The 15,284-nt window shown below is 38.3% G+C and overlaps 1 protein-coding gene across 2 annotated transcripts in view; it reads left to right on the top strand.

The window, feature by feature from the left end:
* stck (LIM zinc finger domain containing stck) overlaps window positions 1–8,930 on the top strand; it is a 50,717-nt gene extending 41,787 nt beyond the window's left edge. The window contains exon 10 of one of the 2 annotated variants that reach the window (XM_089250214.1): window positions 2,651–8,930. In XM_089250214.1, coding sequence (XP_089106340.1) covers window positions 2,651–2,774 — 124 coding nt within the window. In that variant the 3' untranslated portion in view covers window positions 2,775–8,930. The remainder of the gene's footprint in view (window positions 1–2,650) is intronic. The other variant, XM_089250213.1, reaches the window with a different exon arrangement.
* Window positions 8,931–15,284: the final 6,354 nt, after the last annotated feature.

Below are 15,284 nucleotides of genomic sequence, written 5' to 3'. Positions count from 1 at the left end.
AACACAGGATGAGTGACTTTTGACTAGATGAAGAGGACGATCAACAGATCGATCGGTGCCAAGGCACCCTGCTTGATTATCAACTCATGGCTGGAACGAGGCAGGATGAAGTGAAATGTAACGTCCAAGGACCAACGTGTAATGATCAACGTCCAAGGACCAACAACCAACGTGTCTGTTCGTTGCACACTACCGGCATATAAGGGAAAATTGCCCCATCTAGCCTTACCGGAACCAATCCGTATCGAGACTCAGCGGCGCTAGAATCGACGTAACATTTGAGAAATTTACATATTCACATGAGCTAAAAAATATTGCATGGCAATCGGCATCTGGCAGCGCAAAAGATTGTAACATGGCGGCCGATCGGCGGCACAAGATCTCGCCGATCGATCCCAAAATCAATGTTAAAAGGTAATAAAATATAAAAATGACTAGAAAAGGACCATTTCCGGCGGGGTCTAAATCGTAACATTACACCCCACAGAGAGCAGATACTGACATAACTTGAAAATTCAAGCATTTCCATCTTTACTTCAGAAAATGGAAGACAGAGGGTAACATGAATACAAAACAAGCACGACTCTCCAACATAAATGCGTTAGAACACACATTCTCTCTGTTATGTGTAATTTGTTAGAAATACTGTAGAGGAAAGTGTACAAGGTACATGTACAGTTAAGTAGTAGTAGTACCAAAATTTGCCAGTAGGCGGCATCTTCACTTGACAAATTACTCTTAAAATGTTGAATATAACTCCTTCAATTTTCCACTCTGCTTTCTGCCCATGTGTCTGCCAAGAACAGCCTGTAAACCTGTCTCATCTCAGAGCCAGTATTTGTTTGCATGTTAATAATGTGATCCTCACGCATAGATGCCGAAGCTTCTGATTTATTCAGCCTTCAAAATTTTAAACCTTATTAGAGAGTGCCGCTGTGGTGGTCGAGTGGTCATAGTGACGGACTCACATCGCGGGGAACCGGGTTCGAGCCCCACCGTCGCCACAGTGGTGGTCGGCTGAAGTTGGTTTTCTGTGGTTCCCAACTTCGAGGCGCAAATGCGAGCCGACCTCCCCCGTTAAAAAGTCTCGCCACAGAGAGCAACAGGCCTACAAACAGTACAAATATTCAGTCACTACACTTCACTCACTTCACTTCTGAGATATAGATGGCAGCACTGAAAAATCATACACAACACTAGATATGCACTCAGATTGTTAGGTACACACACACTTACACTTCCGGCACAACTCGCTAAGTAATAAATTGCCCATGGCGATAGACCTGAGTTGTGCTTGGTTTGAAAAAAAAGCCTTATTAGAGCCAGAGTGGCGTTGTGGTAAGATACTCATCTACTACCAGGAAGGTTGCTGTCAGGTCCCAGGTTCGAACCGGGGAAAGAATATAGATAATAAGATATTTTTTCCTAACGAGCTTGAGACCACCAATAACTCGAACTTGTAAACAGTAAATCTCAGAATGGCTATATGGCCGGAGTTTGTGTGTGAAGTAACCTTATTAAAATCTTCCCGTCATAAACCAGATTCTTGCAATTTTTCATATCTTTATAAAAAAAAAATAGGACTGGTTCGATTAATTGTTAATTGCAGTATTATAATATTCACAAAAAACATTCGATTAAAACTTGATTAATCGATTAAAAATATTTGATTAACTGGTTGAAAATTTTAATCGATTCCCAGCCCTAAAAAAAATCATCAAATTGTGTTCTGCTTGAATGAAGAAACCGTGAAGAAAATACTCTTTCAGTCCTTGCAATTCCAGGCTGACCATGTTTTCTCAAGAAAAATTATGATTTTTATTGAATTATGTTAAAATTATTGAAAATTATAATTTCAAATATGGAAAATCTGTAATTGTGGCCAGATATGATGCCAAAAGTAAGCAAAGTTGCCAATTATTGCTAAAAAAATTTGAGACGACAAAAAATGGAGGAATGTCCCAGGAAAAGGAGTCATGTGATCACCAAATGTAATCGGACAAAATCTCTGTTTTCTCTTTTATTTGCATGACATGATTTGTGAAGTGCAAAATATTGCACTTGACAATAGTGCAATCATGTAATTAGTTACACATTTGCAATAAGTTTGGGAATTCGCACCTATTCTCAGGTATTTCCCTAGAGTATATCTCTATGATCTGTCCCAGAATTTGTTAGTGTTAGTAGACATCCATGTCCTAACCAGAATTCAACCCAAACTCGCACAGCCAAAGGGTAACCACCTGACTGCCAGGTGACATTTTAGATTAGTTTTATGCTATTGGAATATGTTTTTCATTACAAGCTTCTTGTAACTCTTCATACATCACTGCTTCAGTTTTTCGTGGTAAAACATAAACTTTATTATAAAAGGCTCTGTTCTAGCAACCTCTATATTTTCTGGGCAAATGTTGCCCCCCCCCTTCCCCACCCTTTTCTATTTTTTTTTTTTTTTTACATCTGCTACTCCCTAGCCATTTGCTATGCAACCTTGTCATCAGTGATGTTAGAAGTTTGATTCTTCGACATTACATTGCACATCCAAATATGCTAATTTCCACGAATGTATTAATTTCGTATTTATAATAAATGTCCTTCTGAAACAAATAAATATATATATATCTATTGCTATTTTTTCTGTTCCTTCTAGAACCAAGTTTTTCGAAGTCGACCTCAAACCCGTCTGCAAGAAGTGTTACGAAAAGTTCCCTGCAGAGCTCCGTAAGCGTTTAAAGAAAGCGCACGAAGCCTCACCAAAGAAAATCACAACCTAATTGTGACGAGACTTGGATTTTTAATTTTAATATATATTTTTTTCTTCGAGGAATACCAACTAATATTTAAAAGCAAAGAAAATGCCATAATATAGTCGCTTTTCTGTTCTGTTGAATATGTACAGTATCCAACATCATAGATGTCATTTTTACTGCCATACGTGTATTTGAACAGCAGTGATACACATGTACAAAGTGCGATAAAATCTCTATCTGGGGGAACAATGAGGGTGGCATTTCCCTTTTGATCTGAGAATAATACAAGATACCATCCTATGGTGACCTTGAAGCCCAAAAAAAAAATTCTCATTGGACAATGGTGGGGAAAACCCAATCAGATTCTTATTCTATGCAAATTAAAGTTTACTGTTCAAGAATTTCATGCGCACTTTTGATTGGCCCATCTTATTTCTGGGTACTTCTTTTTGTGTGTACATGACTATTCCCCACATCACTTTGCCTAGCTGTGTCTTTGAGTAAAGGCCTATAAATTGAACAAGATTTTTCTTCCAACATGTGCCGCAGGCATTTAAAAAATAATATTGTTCAGTGACAGACTTACAAAAACGTGTTTGCATCAAGTTGATTTCTTTTGGGAGAAAACAACTGCAAAAACTGTTACACTGATTGTCATGACTTGTGTGAAGTTTGGGTCACACAAGGGTTTAACGAATGCTTTTCGCAATCTAAATGTGGTGACATTTTACTTGCAGACCGACGACAATTTTAAGAAGCAGAATGGACAAGGATGTTGAAAAAAATTACGATGTAATGAGGAGTCAACCTGATATTTCAAAGAGTTCTAGGTCAAACAATCGATAAATGGGAGGCTCTTTATTTATGTCAATGAAATTTTTTTTTTAATTTTTCCTGCAACTCCAAAAGGAACAACTGGAGACAAACACACTCTCTCTGTTTTGGACTCTTGCTTGTGTGTACTGTAGGATCTATATCTTTTTTGGAGTTGGACACAACTGTCTATTGTTGAAAATTATAGAATTGATAAAAGAAAGAACTTCCGGTACGTGATCGGAAACGGTCGAGTAGTTGCTTATGGAAGTTCCCCAGACAATAGATATTCTATGGCACTTTGTGTATAAAAGAAGAAGGGTTAGTATTTTTTTCTTCATCCCAGTGAGTTTTATCGAAAGTGTAAATCAATTTTTATTTTCCTTATAGTTTTATTTTTGTGTTCATATTTTTCCTCCCTTATTGCATTTTGAGTTACGTTATTTCACAATCTAACAGTCTTCTAATCAAGTGGTTTTACACTTATTAATCTCAGGCACATTCACTAATGTTTGTCATTTTTTTCTTCCTTTTTTTGTATGGTTTGTGCATGTGCTTGTTGTTGTTTGTGAAGAAACAGAAATTGTTTCACATTTTTTAATCTTTAAGAGTTTATTTAAAATAAATACAGTGTTCGATACCTTTAAGTTCTCTCGGCAATCGATATGACTTTTAGTTATAGAACTTTTGACTGTATATAATACTTCTTTTTTTAGTAATTATTATATATTTCACTGAAAAATGAGAAGGTTGTCATTTTCTAGGGAAAAGCTTTGTAAATATAGTCAAATCTCATTAATGCTAACTTGGCGGGACTAGGGGAAATTGGAAATTTTCATCATTTCAGCACCGATTGGGGGAGAGCAAAAATCTCTTCAAAAAGAAATTGAAAATTTTTAACAGGTTGGTAACCTGAAATTTTTGACACAAATTCAAAATCGATTTTGTCGTCATTAATTCATTGAATTTTTAAAAATTTAATTTAAAGGGAAACATGTTATTTCATATGCGACTCGCGGTGAATGGATGTGATAATGATAAACAATTTGCTGTATGGCCTCACTAAATTATTGTGTATTGCGGGAAATCTAGATTTTCTCATTGAATGGAATTTGTCAAAACTGAAGGTATTTTGCTTTCATTCACGAATGAAATAATGAATCAAATTGGAGATGAGAATATGTGTCAATGCTGCATTACACATGGTCTGTGATGAGGAAACCCATGGAATAGAATGTCTTGATACAGACTCGAGGTCATGCCACCCTTTTGAATTCATTCACTCTTTCTCCTGGAATTTTTCTCAGTACATTCTTTTTTTAAACATGCTATTTAATATTACATTGGAATTGAGATTGTGAGAATTTCACAATCAGATGGTTTGCATTAATAAGGTTTGAATCTGTGTTAGTAACTTATTTTTATTCAGATTTTCTGATCATTCGTCTATTATTATTATTTTTAACTATTTAAAATTGAGGTATATGGTTATTTAATGTCATGATGATAGTATATAGTATAATGTATGAGATGCGAGTTGAACTGGCAGGCCTGTATTCATCTATGAAGAATTTGACGTCAGTTGGTAGCAAACACCAAAATTGTGGCAAAACTACTAAAGAATATTTTTTTGAACCGCTTTCTCCAGACCAAAATATGCCCTGAATATCTTGTTCAGAATTTTCGTATAACACTGTATATATATTTTGTATTGCTTCTTTGGTAGATAGTGCAATGCTTTATAATGATTGGTATCATTAGCAATTTGGGCAAGGTTAGCAACTGCCTTTTTTTTCACGTGAGGGATAATTAGAGACCTGTAGTTTTGACAGGTTCTTAGTGGTTTTTCTTTTATTGAGAGATTAATGTGGTCATCTTGATGTTAAAGGCTACGGCAATGAGGAAGTGCAAGTCACTTTTGGAAACATAAATGTTTATTTACGTACGTGACAAGTTTCACACAGTATCCATCATATCAAGACATATAATCATCTCTCGCAATCCATTGCCAGGTTAAATCTTTGGCAAGGCGAAAAATGCTATAACGTGAGGCATAACAACATGACGTCACAACATCTATCATCTGTCACTACAATGTTTAAGATCGGTCACTACAATGTCATCTTTCTTGCACAAAGTTATATTCTATTTTGTCTGGCTCTGGGAAGATTCCGATGAGGACTGAACCACTTCCAAATTTGTGAGCATCCTTTTGTCCAGTAAGAAAGTGTTTTAATGACTGAGAAACTATAATCAATGTCATTAGACATTGGTCTAATGTGCTAAGGCGCATTCCAAGGTTTTTACTTCAAAAGCATTTCATTCTACGTCAGAGGTTACTCATCGAAGATCCCTGCACAGCACATTGTTTTTGCATTAAGACTCCCCATCAACCTCTTTGGGGGAACTATTTGGAAACAATTTTAAACTGTTAAACCCAGTCTTGTTGGCCTTCATTTGCATGGAAATGAAATCATTTTGTTTTTCAAAATTATCATTAGTTAATAAATCTCTATGTATTCATCAGCCTGATTTCCAATTTCTTCATTCCTTCATTTGAAAGATCTAAAAGCTTTCATTATGAAATTACAAATATGCATCGTTATGTCATCCTAACGTTTCTGGGCATTTGTAAATGTTTTATATGTATCCATGATCGAAAATAATGGAAGGCGATTCTGAACTTGTGGTACTAACTTTGAGTGAAGGTAAGAACTCATGTATCATATATTAAAATAGACATTTTTTTGTTGCTGAAGCATGTTTGATATCTCTCTGAGATATAAAACGGGGTGTGTCCAGTCCTTCAATGTTCAATGTTGAAGAATGTATGTCATCGTCCTCCAACTCTGAACCAATGAGGCACGTTGTTTGAGCTATCGTGTCATACTCAAAAATTGTTTTTGGTTTTTTACAACCTCTGAAGTAAAGGAATCTTTATTGTGCTTGTTGTCAATGTCTGGGCTATGTAGGCATCAGCTTGCATTCTCTCTACCCGCCCGTCATACTTACAAGCAATAGCGTTTCTTCAATAAATACCCTCATGATGAGCATGACTCAAGTAAAAAGTATTTGAGTGAGCTTTGTCATCAGTGATGCATTGTTTTTCAAATTTCATGCCACAAGACCAGAATCGCTCTGTATAATTTTGTGCAAAATATGGTAAATATACATGTTTGTGTGTGTGTGTCAGATATTTGAATTATAGTTTGCATGTTTTTGATTGTTATGTGCCTAAGACCGGATGTGTTTGATATACGTATGTGGTCATATAATACTACTAATTAGCCTACACATCCAGTGTCGATATTATGTTTTTATCGTTATTTTTGTGTACAAGGGATTTTTTCCAACTAACCATATTTCCGGGCTGATTAATTTGGGGAATCGGGGGTCTGGTAGAAAATTCATTCAATGAAGCTTCCCAGGCCATTAAACTAATACTAAGCACATGCTATCAAAAAGTTTGGGGAACCATGTGTTCAAGACCCCTAAAGTCGAACTGACATATCTTGTATTTTGTTTTCACTATTTAGGTGTGTTGATTAACACTGTCACATTTCTATATTATTGTTGACATAGAATAACATTTTAAAACATGGTTGTAGCAAACAAATGACAATTTTTCTTCTTTGGCTATATGAAAGAAGATTTTGCTTGTACTGTATATTGACAATTTTTATCTTCAAATGAAAAGGTGGTATTGGTTCTAGAAAAATAACGCCAACGATTTTTTTGAAGGCCAAATATGGCATTTTGTGCTTTGCAGTGGGGGATAATATGACATTTAAGAGTTGGGAGTCCTTGATGAAACACAGTACGAGTAAGCTAAATATTTATTTCATTCCCATATTTTCAACTTGTCTTTGATGGCCCAGGAACTCGATTAGCAGCAGTTCTTAGTCGTCAAAGATTAACAAGGACCACCTAGTATAAGGCTCCTGGAGAAGTGGACAGAATCGTGTTCCTTCATCTTGAGTGATGAAACCAGTTTTTTTGTTCAAAGTGACGTTCAGTTGTACGCACGATGGGGAACAATGATCTGGTATATAGTGGCAATACTGACCTCACACTTCGCACAAAGATGGTGGATAAATCAGCCTAATGTTTCAAGGAGCCTTAACCTGGCCCCTTGATCATAAAGTCAGCATCTGCAATCTGGCACGCTTTGACATTGCAACATCATGCCTTAAAGAACAAATTCTCTGGAATATTGAGTTTGGACATAGTATTTTAATAATCATGTCCCCACCCTCTTGCTCTGCAAACAATCCATGTTCCTCATAAAGTTTCATTCTGAAGTTCTGGAACACCCAGCCTATAGTCAGGGCCGCCTTAGAGCATCATTGGGCTTCCGGGGAAAAGTGATTTTTCTGCTGCCCCATAATCTGGCTAGAAACACCTGTCTACCAATTTGTATGCTTAGTCTCAAAATTTTTAATCAGATCTGATTTTCATGTCACTTGACACTATGTGGAGGCAAAGACTTTCATCGAGCAGGACCACAAGCAGATACAGGCTCTTCAAACAAGAAGGGGTGTGTATATAGTGAATGGGGGCAATTGCCACTCCCCTTTCCGGCATCCACCTATGAGCAATATATTTAAAGGCTTGCAAAACAGTGGGATCTCTGCCTTTGGGCTCAAAGTATTGACTTCTCTAACTGGTATATTTTATCAGGAACGCTAGTAACCTTTCCATTTGATCAGCCCTAGAATACCAACATTGTTTTTCTGGTACTTTCATGAATGTGAGTTGCCATCAATACAGGCCATTACATGAACAGTAACTCTTTGTGCTGAATATATTGCTATTTTTTTTCCTGAAAAACTTTACAATTTGAACATTTACTGTTATTGAACATCTCTAGCATTTGTGATATTGCCTAAATTTATATTTTCATAATAACGCACTTATTTGAGTAAAGCATTCATACGGGAATAGCTTCAAGTTAGTTAAAAATGCCTATTGTACATTTATATTTCAGTCTGATGCAAATTTACAAGTGCCAAATCCTTCGCTCGTTTATTATGTACAAGTAGCACCTCCTAGTGTTGCTTGTGAACTGCCTTATATTGCAGACACTTTTGTATAAAAAAGCTTCGCTTATATATTTTACAAGTTCCTTTCAAAAGATGGAAAATCAAAAAAAGTTGCCACATGAGCGAGAACATAATATATTTTATAATAATCAAGAGACAAATATAAAAAAATGTTGTAAATCTGCTATTTCTGGTAATGATGATGGTTATTATATAAAGAGCTTTTATGTCTGTAATAAAGTCTCTTCCGACTGTTAACTGAGAAATCAATTTTTATTCGGCCACATGTTTTTACACAGTTTAATAAAATTTGGAGGAAAAAAGACATTATTTTGTTGTGAAAATGTGTTTTATTCATTTGAATTTTATGATATTGAGGCGAGTTGAAAGTTTTGAGATACTTGCCTACCAGCATAGTTCTGAGTGTTTGCCACAGTTTGAGTGGTGAAAAGATGAGCTAAAAAATAACATTATTTGATTCATGTAGTACAGGGGTTTTTAACATTTTTTTCAGCCATGACCCAAAATCAACCAAAAGATCAGCTTTTTGTGACCCATGAGAATGTCTTTGATATTAATGAAATCGGTCACCCAATAAGTGAATTTATAATAGACTAAGTGGATTCGTACGACACGTCACGTAAGCCCCCCCCCCCGAATCAAAAGCCCTTACGGATCAAGTTTGGATTGTGACCCCATTGCTCAAGAATCCCTGGCTCTAAGTGGATTCGTACAGCCAAAGCCACCTAGATACTTACTACTTCTAGGAGGCTTTGGTACAACCCATCTCGCAAACCCCTTGCGACAATTTTGGGTCATGACCCAACAATCCCTTCTTGACTTCGAGGCTCGAATGAGAGGCGATCTCCCCGTTAAAAAGGCTCACCACAGAGCAACAGACTACAACCAGTGCCTAAGGAGGCATGATTACAGGGGCGGTATTTATGATGGCGTTGTCACTCGCGCGCGAATGTTTACACATCGAAATAATTTTGAAGGTGATAAATAGGTGCAGGTAAATGCAATACCTTTCAGTGTTGAAATGCTTTATTCAACTCGTTGCTATTTCAGTACTTGATTCATCTCAAAAAACACGCATCCTTTCTTGCACTTCTAAAAAGTGTCACCTGTCTAGAAAAGGTGGTTTCTAAAAACAAAAAATTAGGTTATTTTTTTTGTTAAGGATCTTTTCACTCTTTATCAACATTTTACCAATTGACTTACATTTATATTTGATTATTTTTTCCGCACCGTAGTCATTTTCTGCACTAGGGCACTCAGGGGTGTAGCCAGAAATTTAGTTCGGGGAGGGAAACCAAAGTGATAGAACAATAGATTTGCCCATCTTTTTCCGGTCATTTTCTCACATTTCGGGGGGGGGGGTGAATCAGACGCTACGCCTTTGGGCTAATTAGACCAGGACGTACAATTTATTGCCAGTTACTAATGGCAGCTTTTTTTTTATATACTCACTGAGAGGTTGATACGATAACCCCCCTCCTCGGTATGGGTAATCCCTGTGGTAGCAATCTCCAAAGCCGCTTGAAAGGTCTTGTGCAGTTTTGGCTATCTATTGTTCTGTGGTCATGTCACTGTTTCTGTTGTACCCCTGCGTCAGGAAAGTTTCTGACAAGGACGAACCGGGTATCGACACCTTTACACATCCTTTGGTACTTTAGTCGAGTATCTTATCGACCTGGGCTACCGCGCCCCCAATTAACTTTCCTTTGTTTAGTCGATCCCTTCCAGCATAAGTTGATTGTGTTGGATTCCTTGTTCATCTTCCGATAAATACTTGTTTCAGTCAGCACCATACTAGAAGTCTCTTTAGTATGGTGCCGTTTCGGCTCGGGAATGTTCTGATTGTCCATATCTGTTTGCTATATCAGGTTTTTCCAACGTAAAGTTTCTCGCAGGACCCTTGATGGGTATAAGGCTGCTCTATACACAGAACTCAAATTTTTGAATATTTAATCCCAAAAGAAAGTGTCCCAACAACAGCATAGCCCAAGGACATAGCGGGGGTCTGGTCCCTCCGAAATGTGAGAAAATGACCGGGAAAAGATGGCCAAATCTATTGCTCTATCACTTTGGTCCCTCCAAACGAAATTTCTGGCTACGCCCCTGGGCAAAATGGAAAATGGCATAGGCCTCTTAATTTACATATTTAATTGTCATACATTGTGCCAGATCTTATCGTGGAGGCTCTTATTCAACTGAGGTTTCTGCATGGTCCCAACAAAAGGAGTAGGTCTGACCCGAGATGATTCTCATCATATGGCGATTCTTTTTTTTTTTTCCAACGCTACAAATTCATATTTTAGGGGAACGTGAAGAGTCTGACCTGGAAGCCCTACTGCGGAAAGTGGGGCCATGGTCTCCTTGCCGTGCCCGGTTGAACTCATGGTTGGGGATTCACGAGGCTGGAGCACTGTAAGCCTATTGGGGAGGCATATTCATGAATCAAGAGCTTTGATTACAACCATCATCAGACGAAAAGCATAAGAACTCTGACATATGGCTGTAATTGACCGTGAACAAGTGATACAGAGCGCCAGATCAAATAATATTTAAATTTTAGATCTACATCTCCTTCATCATTGGTTTTTACTACTAACGTGAAAAATTTTAATTAGACCTTATGTTATATTCTTATTCAATTTCACCCATCCACCCCCCCCCCTTCTTTTTTTTTTCTTTTCCCAGATAATTACAGCCCTCAGATTTTCAAAATCTTCTTCCAGCGAGCCCTTCAGCCATTACGCCGGATCGGTCAATCATTATTGTAGCATCATTCCTAAACAATATATCGTGGTTCTTTTTTTTTTTCCCCTCAAGACAATATGTTTTCAATCAAAAAATCTGTCCTTATTTTCTTATTATCAAAATCTATGATAAATAATCAAATCAAAAAATACATGTTTTCTATACGTGAAAATAAAATAAACTTAGATAATATAGTAATTAACTTTCTTACCACTAAAGAAAAGAATATATGTTCTCTATACACGAAAAATAAAAGACACAACATTCCATAGTAATTAATCTCATACTATTAACTAAAAATATTGTACACCAGTAATATGTACATTTCTTGTTTTACCTAAAATCAATCTTCATCAATTGCAATAATTCAATTCTAATTACAAAAATTCTAACAAAATGCAAATTTTATATCAAATAAGAGATTCTACTGGCCAATTATAAGGTGGCTAATATTTTAAGTACTATTTATAATATATACAAGAAATACTTACTTCCCTATTTTAGTGGATTTCAGAATTCTTTTCTACACTGCTCAAAACAAGTAGGGGAGCAAGCAAAAAAGTGAAGAAAACCGTGCGAGACAGCCACGTATTGGCATACAATGGATAGTACACGCGTATCAATGCGCAATACAGAAAAAAGACGTAAAAAAGACTTTGAAAATATGGAAAAAACATGAAAAGATGATTTAGGGCAACAATTTGGTTACATGTAAACGATAAAAAAAAGTACTGTTTAGACATGATGCATGAGTTTTAATAGGGCGTGTGGTCTCCTCGAACAGCTAAGACTGCTACACACCTGTTTGCCATGGATGCGATGAGGTTATCGATCAGACTTTGGGGAATACTGTTCCACTCCTCAAGAAGTGCAAAGTCTCGGACAGTAACAGGCGGCCTTGGTCACGCAGCGATGCGTCGTCAAGCATGTTCTCCACCAGACGAGCTCTATGCGGTCGGGCATTATCATCCTGGAAAACAAAGGATCTCCAATGGCTCCAGCGTAAGGGATGACATGAGGTCGCAGTATCTCGTCTGCATAACTTCGGGCCGTCAAAGTGCCATTCCGAATGACATGGAGGTCCGTACGTCCGCCTATGATGATTCCACCCCATACCATCCAACCAGCTCGTCTGTATTGTGACCTTTCACGAACGAATGCGGGGTTATTTCGAGTGCCCCTGTCCCTCCATACCAGAACACGTCGGGTGTCACACTCCAGACTGAATCGGGACTCGTCTGTAAACAGCACTTGGCTCCAATCATGTTGCTCCCAATCTCGATGTTCAGCAGCCCATCTTCTTCGGGCCGCACGGTGGCGTGGGGTCAACGGAATGCAGACGATTGGCCTACGTGCATAGAGCCCTCCCTCATGAAGCCGATTACGTACTGTTTGGCTGGACACCCTTCGTCCTGTTGCCAAGAGCAACCGTCTTTGCAGCTGCGTAGCATTCTTTGTTCTGTTTCGACGGGCTGTTAACCGTACATACCGGTCATCAGTTGCTGTAGTGGCGCGTGGTCAACCTTGCCCTGGTCGACGTCTAACATTTCCTGTTTCTTGGAATCGATTCCACAGCCTTGCAACAACACTTCCGGCGACTCCAACAGCGTCCGCGACACTACGTTGTGTTTGCCCGGATTCCAGTCTGCATATAACACGCCATGCCATGAATTCCGGTAAATCACGTTGTTGAGACATCCTCAAGTCACCTTGTCTCAAAAAACAATACTGCGCAAACGAATTTCACAGTTACGGCAGTAAAACAGACGTTTCTGCAACATCCCGATTTCTGCCCTTATCTCCTTTTTCTGGTTTTTGACGTCATGAACTTTGATTTGCATATGAAGTTTTCTTCTTCCGTTTCCTGCTAGGCTTTAAATTATGGATGATTCATTTTATGTTACTTATCGGTATACATCTTTGCGTAATTTTGTTAAAACCATGTGCTCCCCTAATTGTTTTGAGCAGAGTATATTGATTCAACAATATATTCTTTGGTCTGAGATGAGTCAGTCTCTCATATCCATGGTATCTTGCTATTTCGCTGAGATGATGTAAATTTGAGTTTTCAAGTTTCTCGTAAAAATTTCTTGAATTCCTCTCGATGAACTTGAATACTGACTCGATACCCAATTCCTTATGTAGATCTGATGACTTGAAAAATTTTGGGGCACCAGAGATTTTTCTAAGAATCTTATTCTGAAATATTTGTATTTGGTACATGTTACCCTTGGAGGCATATGCCCATGCAGGCGCTGCGTAGAGAATTGCTGGTCTAATAACTTGCGTGTATATCAAAAGTTTGTTTTTTAAGCTGAGCTTGGATCTCGGATAGCAAAATTTCATGATTTGATTCAATGTAATGGTTGCAGATTTAATTCTGTTCACTGTATGATTTCTGAAATTTAGTCTGTTGTCAAATGTTATTCCCAGATATTTTATTTCCCGAGATGGTAAGATATTATGGTTCATTATCATTAGAGATTTATAGAATGAATTTGTAGGACTGTTGCTCTCTGTGGCGAGACGTTTTAACGGGGAGATCGGCTCGCATTCGCGCCTTGAAGGTAGAAACCACAGAAAACCGACCACCACAATGGCGACGGTGGGGTTCGAACCCGGGTCCTCGCGATGCGAGTCCGTCGTGTTAGAACTGATGGCAGATAGCAGTATTACACGTCACGTAACAAGCATTACACAGAAACAATCTTCACGTTAGGTTCACAACACGCACATTCCGGCATGTATCAGTTCATTAGAAATTCCGTACAGGAATGCGTACGAGGTTCAGGTGCGGTTAAGTAATGGTTCTGCGGTTCCTCTTCGAATTCATACAAATGGGGTCGATCAGTGATGCGGCCATAACCCTTTAAAAAAAAGGAAATCCTCAATTTTCGATATCTGTTACTTAGTGCTTCACATGGGCGGAGATACGCACCCCCCCCCCCTTAGCTATGAACTGACATCATCGTGCCCCCCCCCCCCGACTTCCAAGTCTATCTAGCCTATGGTGCTTCAATGAGAAGTACAGTAACACACACAAATATGTATATAATAATCCGTATAGTAATACGTATAATAAAATACAGTGCCTACCGCTTACTAACATCGCGTTTATCCTGACGATTTCGATTTTATCACGCGGTCGAGGCACGTAAGGGGTTATCCACGTAATTTATTACTGACCAGTTAATAGTAATTTGAACTAGCACATACACCTGACATTGAATAAACAATTCTTATACAAATGCATTTAAATGCCAATTCCCAGATTCGAAATGTTTCCCGGGGAATGTGAAATTATTCCCGTACTTTTCTCGAGAAAACATGATCACTAAGATTGGAAGGACAGGGATTTTCTGTGGAGGTTTCATTTCTGCGAGTCATAATTTGGGGATTTTGCTATAAAGATACGAAAAATCAGAAGAATCGGGTTTCCGACCGGAAGATTTTGATAAGGCTAAAGCCGAACACATAGTGAAGGGACTACGAGGCTCGTGAGTGTATAGTAGAGACTAGCGACGAAAACAGTTGTATTGTTCTACACCTCATATACTCGAGGAGCGAGACAAAGACGAGAAAGGGGCAACTCAACGAGGTGACGAACTTCAACAAACCTGTTTGTTTTCACCTTGATCCGATTTTCGCTATCTGCTGATTGGTACGTCACTCCTCCTCCCCCCCCCCCCACCGCGGTCGGATCATCAGACCCTTTACATTTCAGAACCCCTCCGGCTATTTCGTGGCTTAGTTCGTCCTGGACTGGAGTATGCTGTAAGGTTTTCGAGACCATATCTACAGAGGGACATAGACTTGGTTGAAGGGGTGCAGAGAAGAGCTACGCGTGTCCTTATTGGCACACGGGGCTTGAGTTATGAAGAGAGACTTCATTTTTTGAATATGTTTACATTGG

This window comes from Pholcus phalangioides, unplaced genomic scaffold, assembly GCF_987345545.1.
Source record: "Pholcus phalangioides strain wild (caught in Gottingen) unplaced genomic scaffold, Ppha-v1.0 ptg000022l_1, whole genome shotgun sequence".
In the NCBI taxonomy this organism is placed as follows: domain Eukaryota; kingdom Metazoa; phylum Arthropoda; class Arachnida; order Araneae; family Pholcidae; genus Pholcus; species Pholcus phalangioides.
This window is presented reverse-complemented; position numbering and strand designations above follow the sequence as displayed.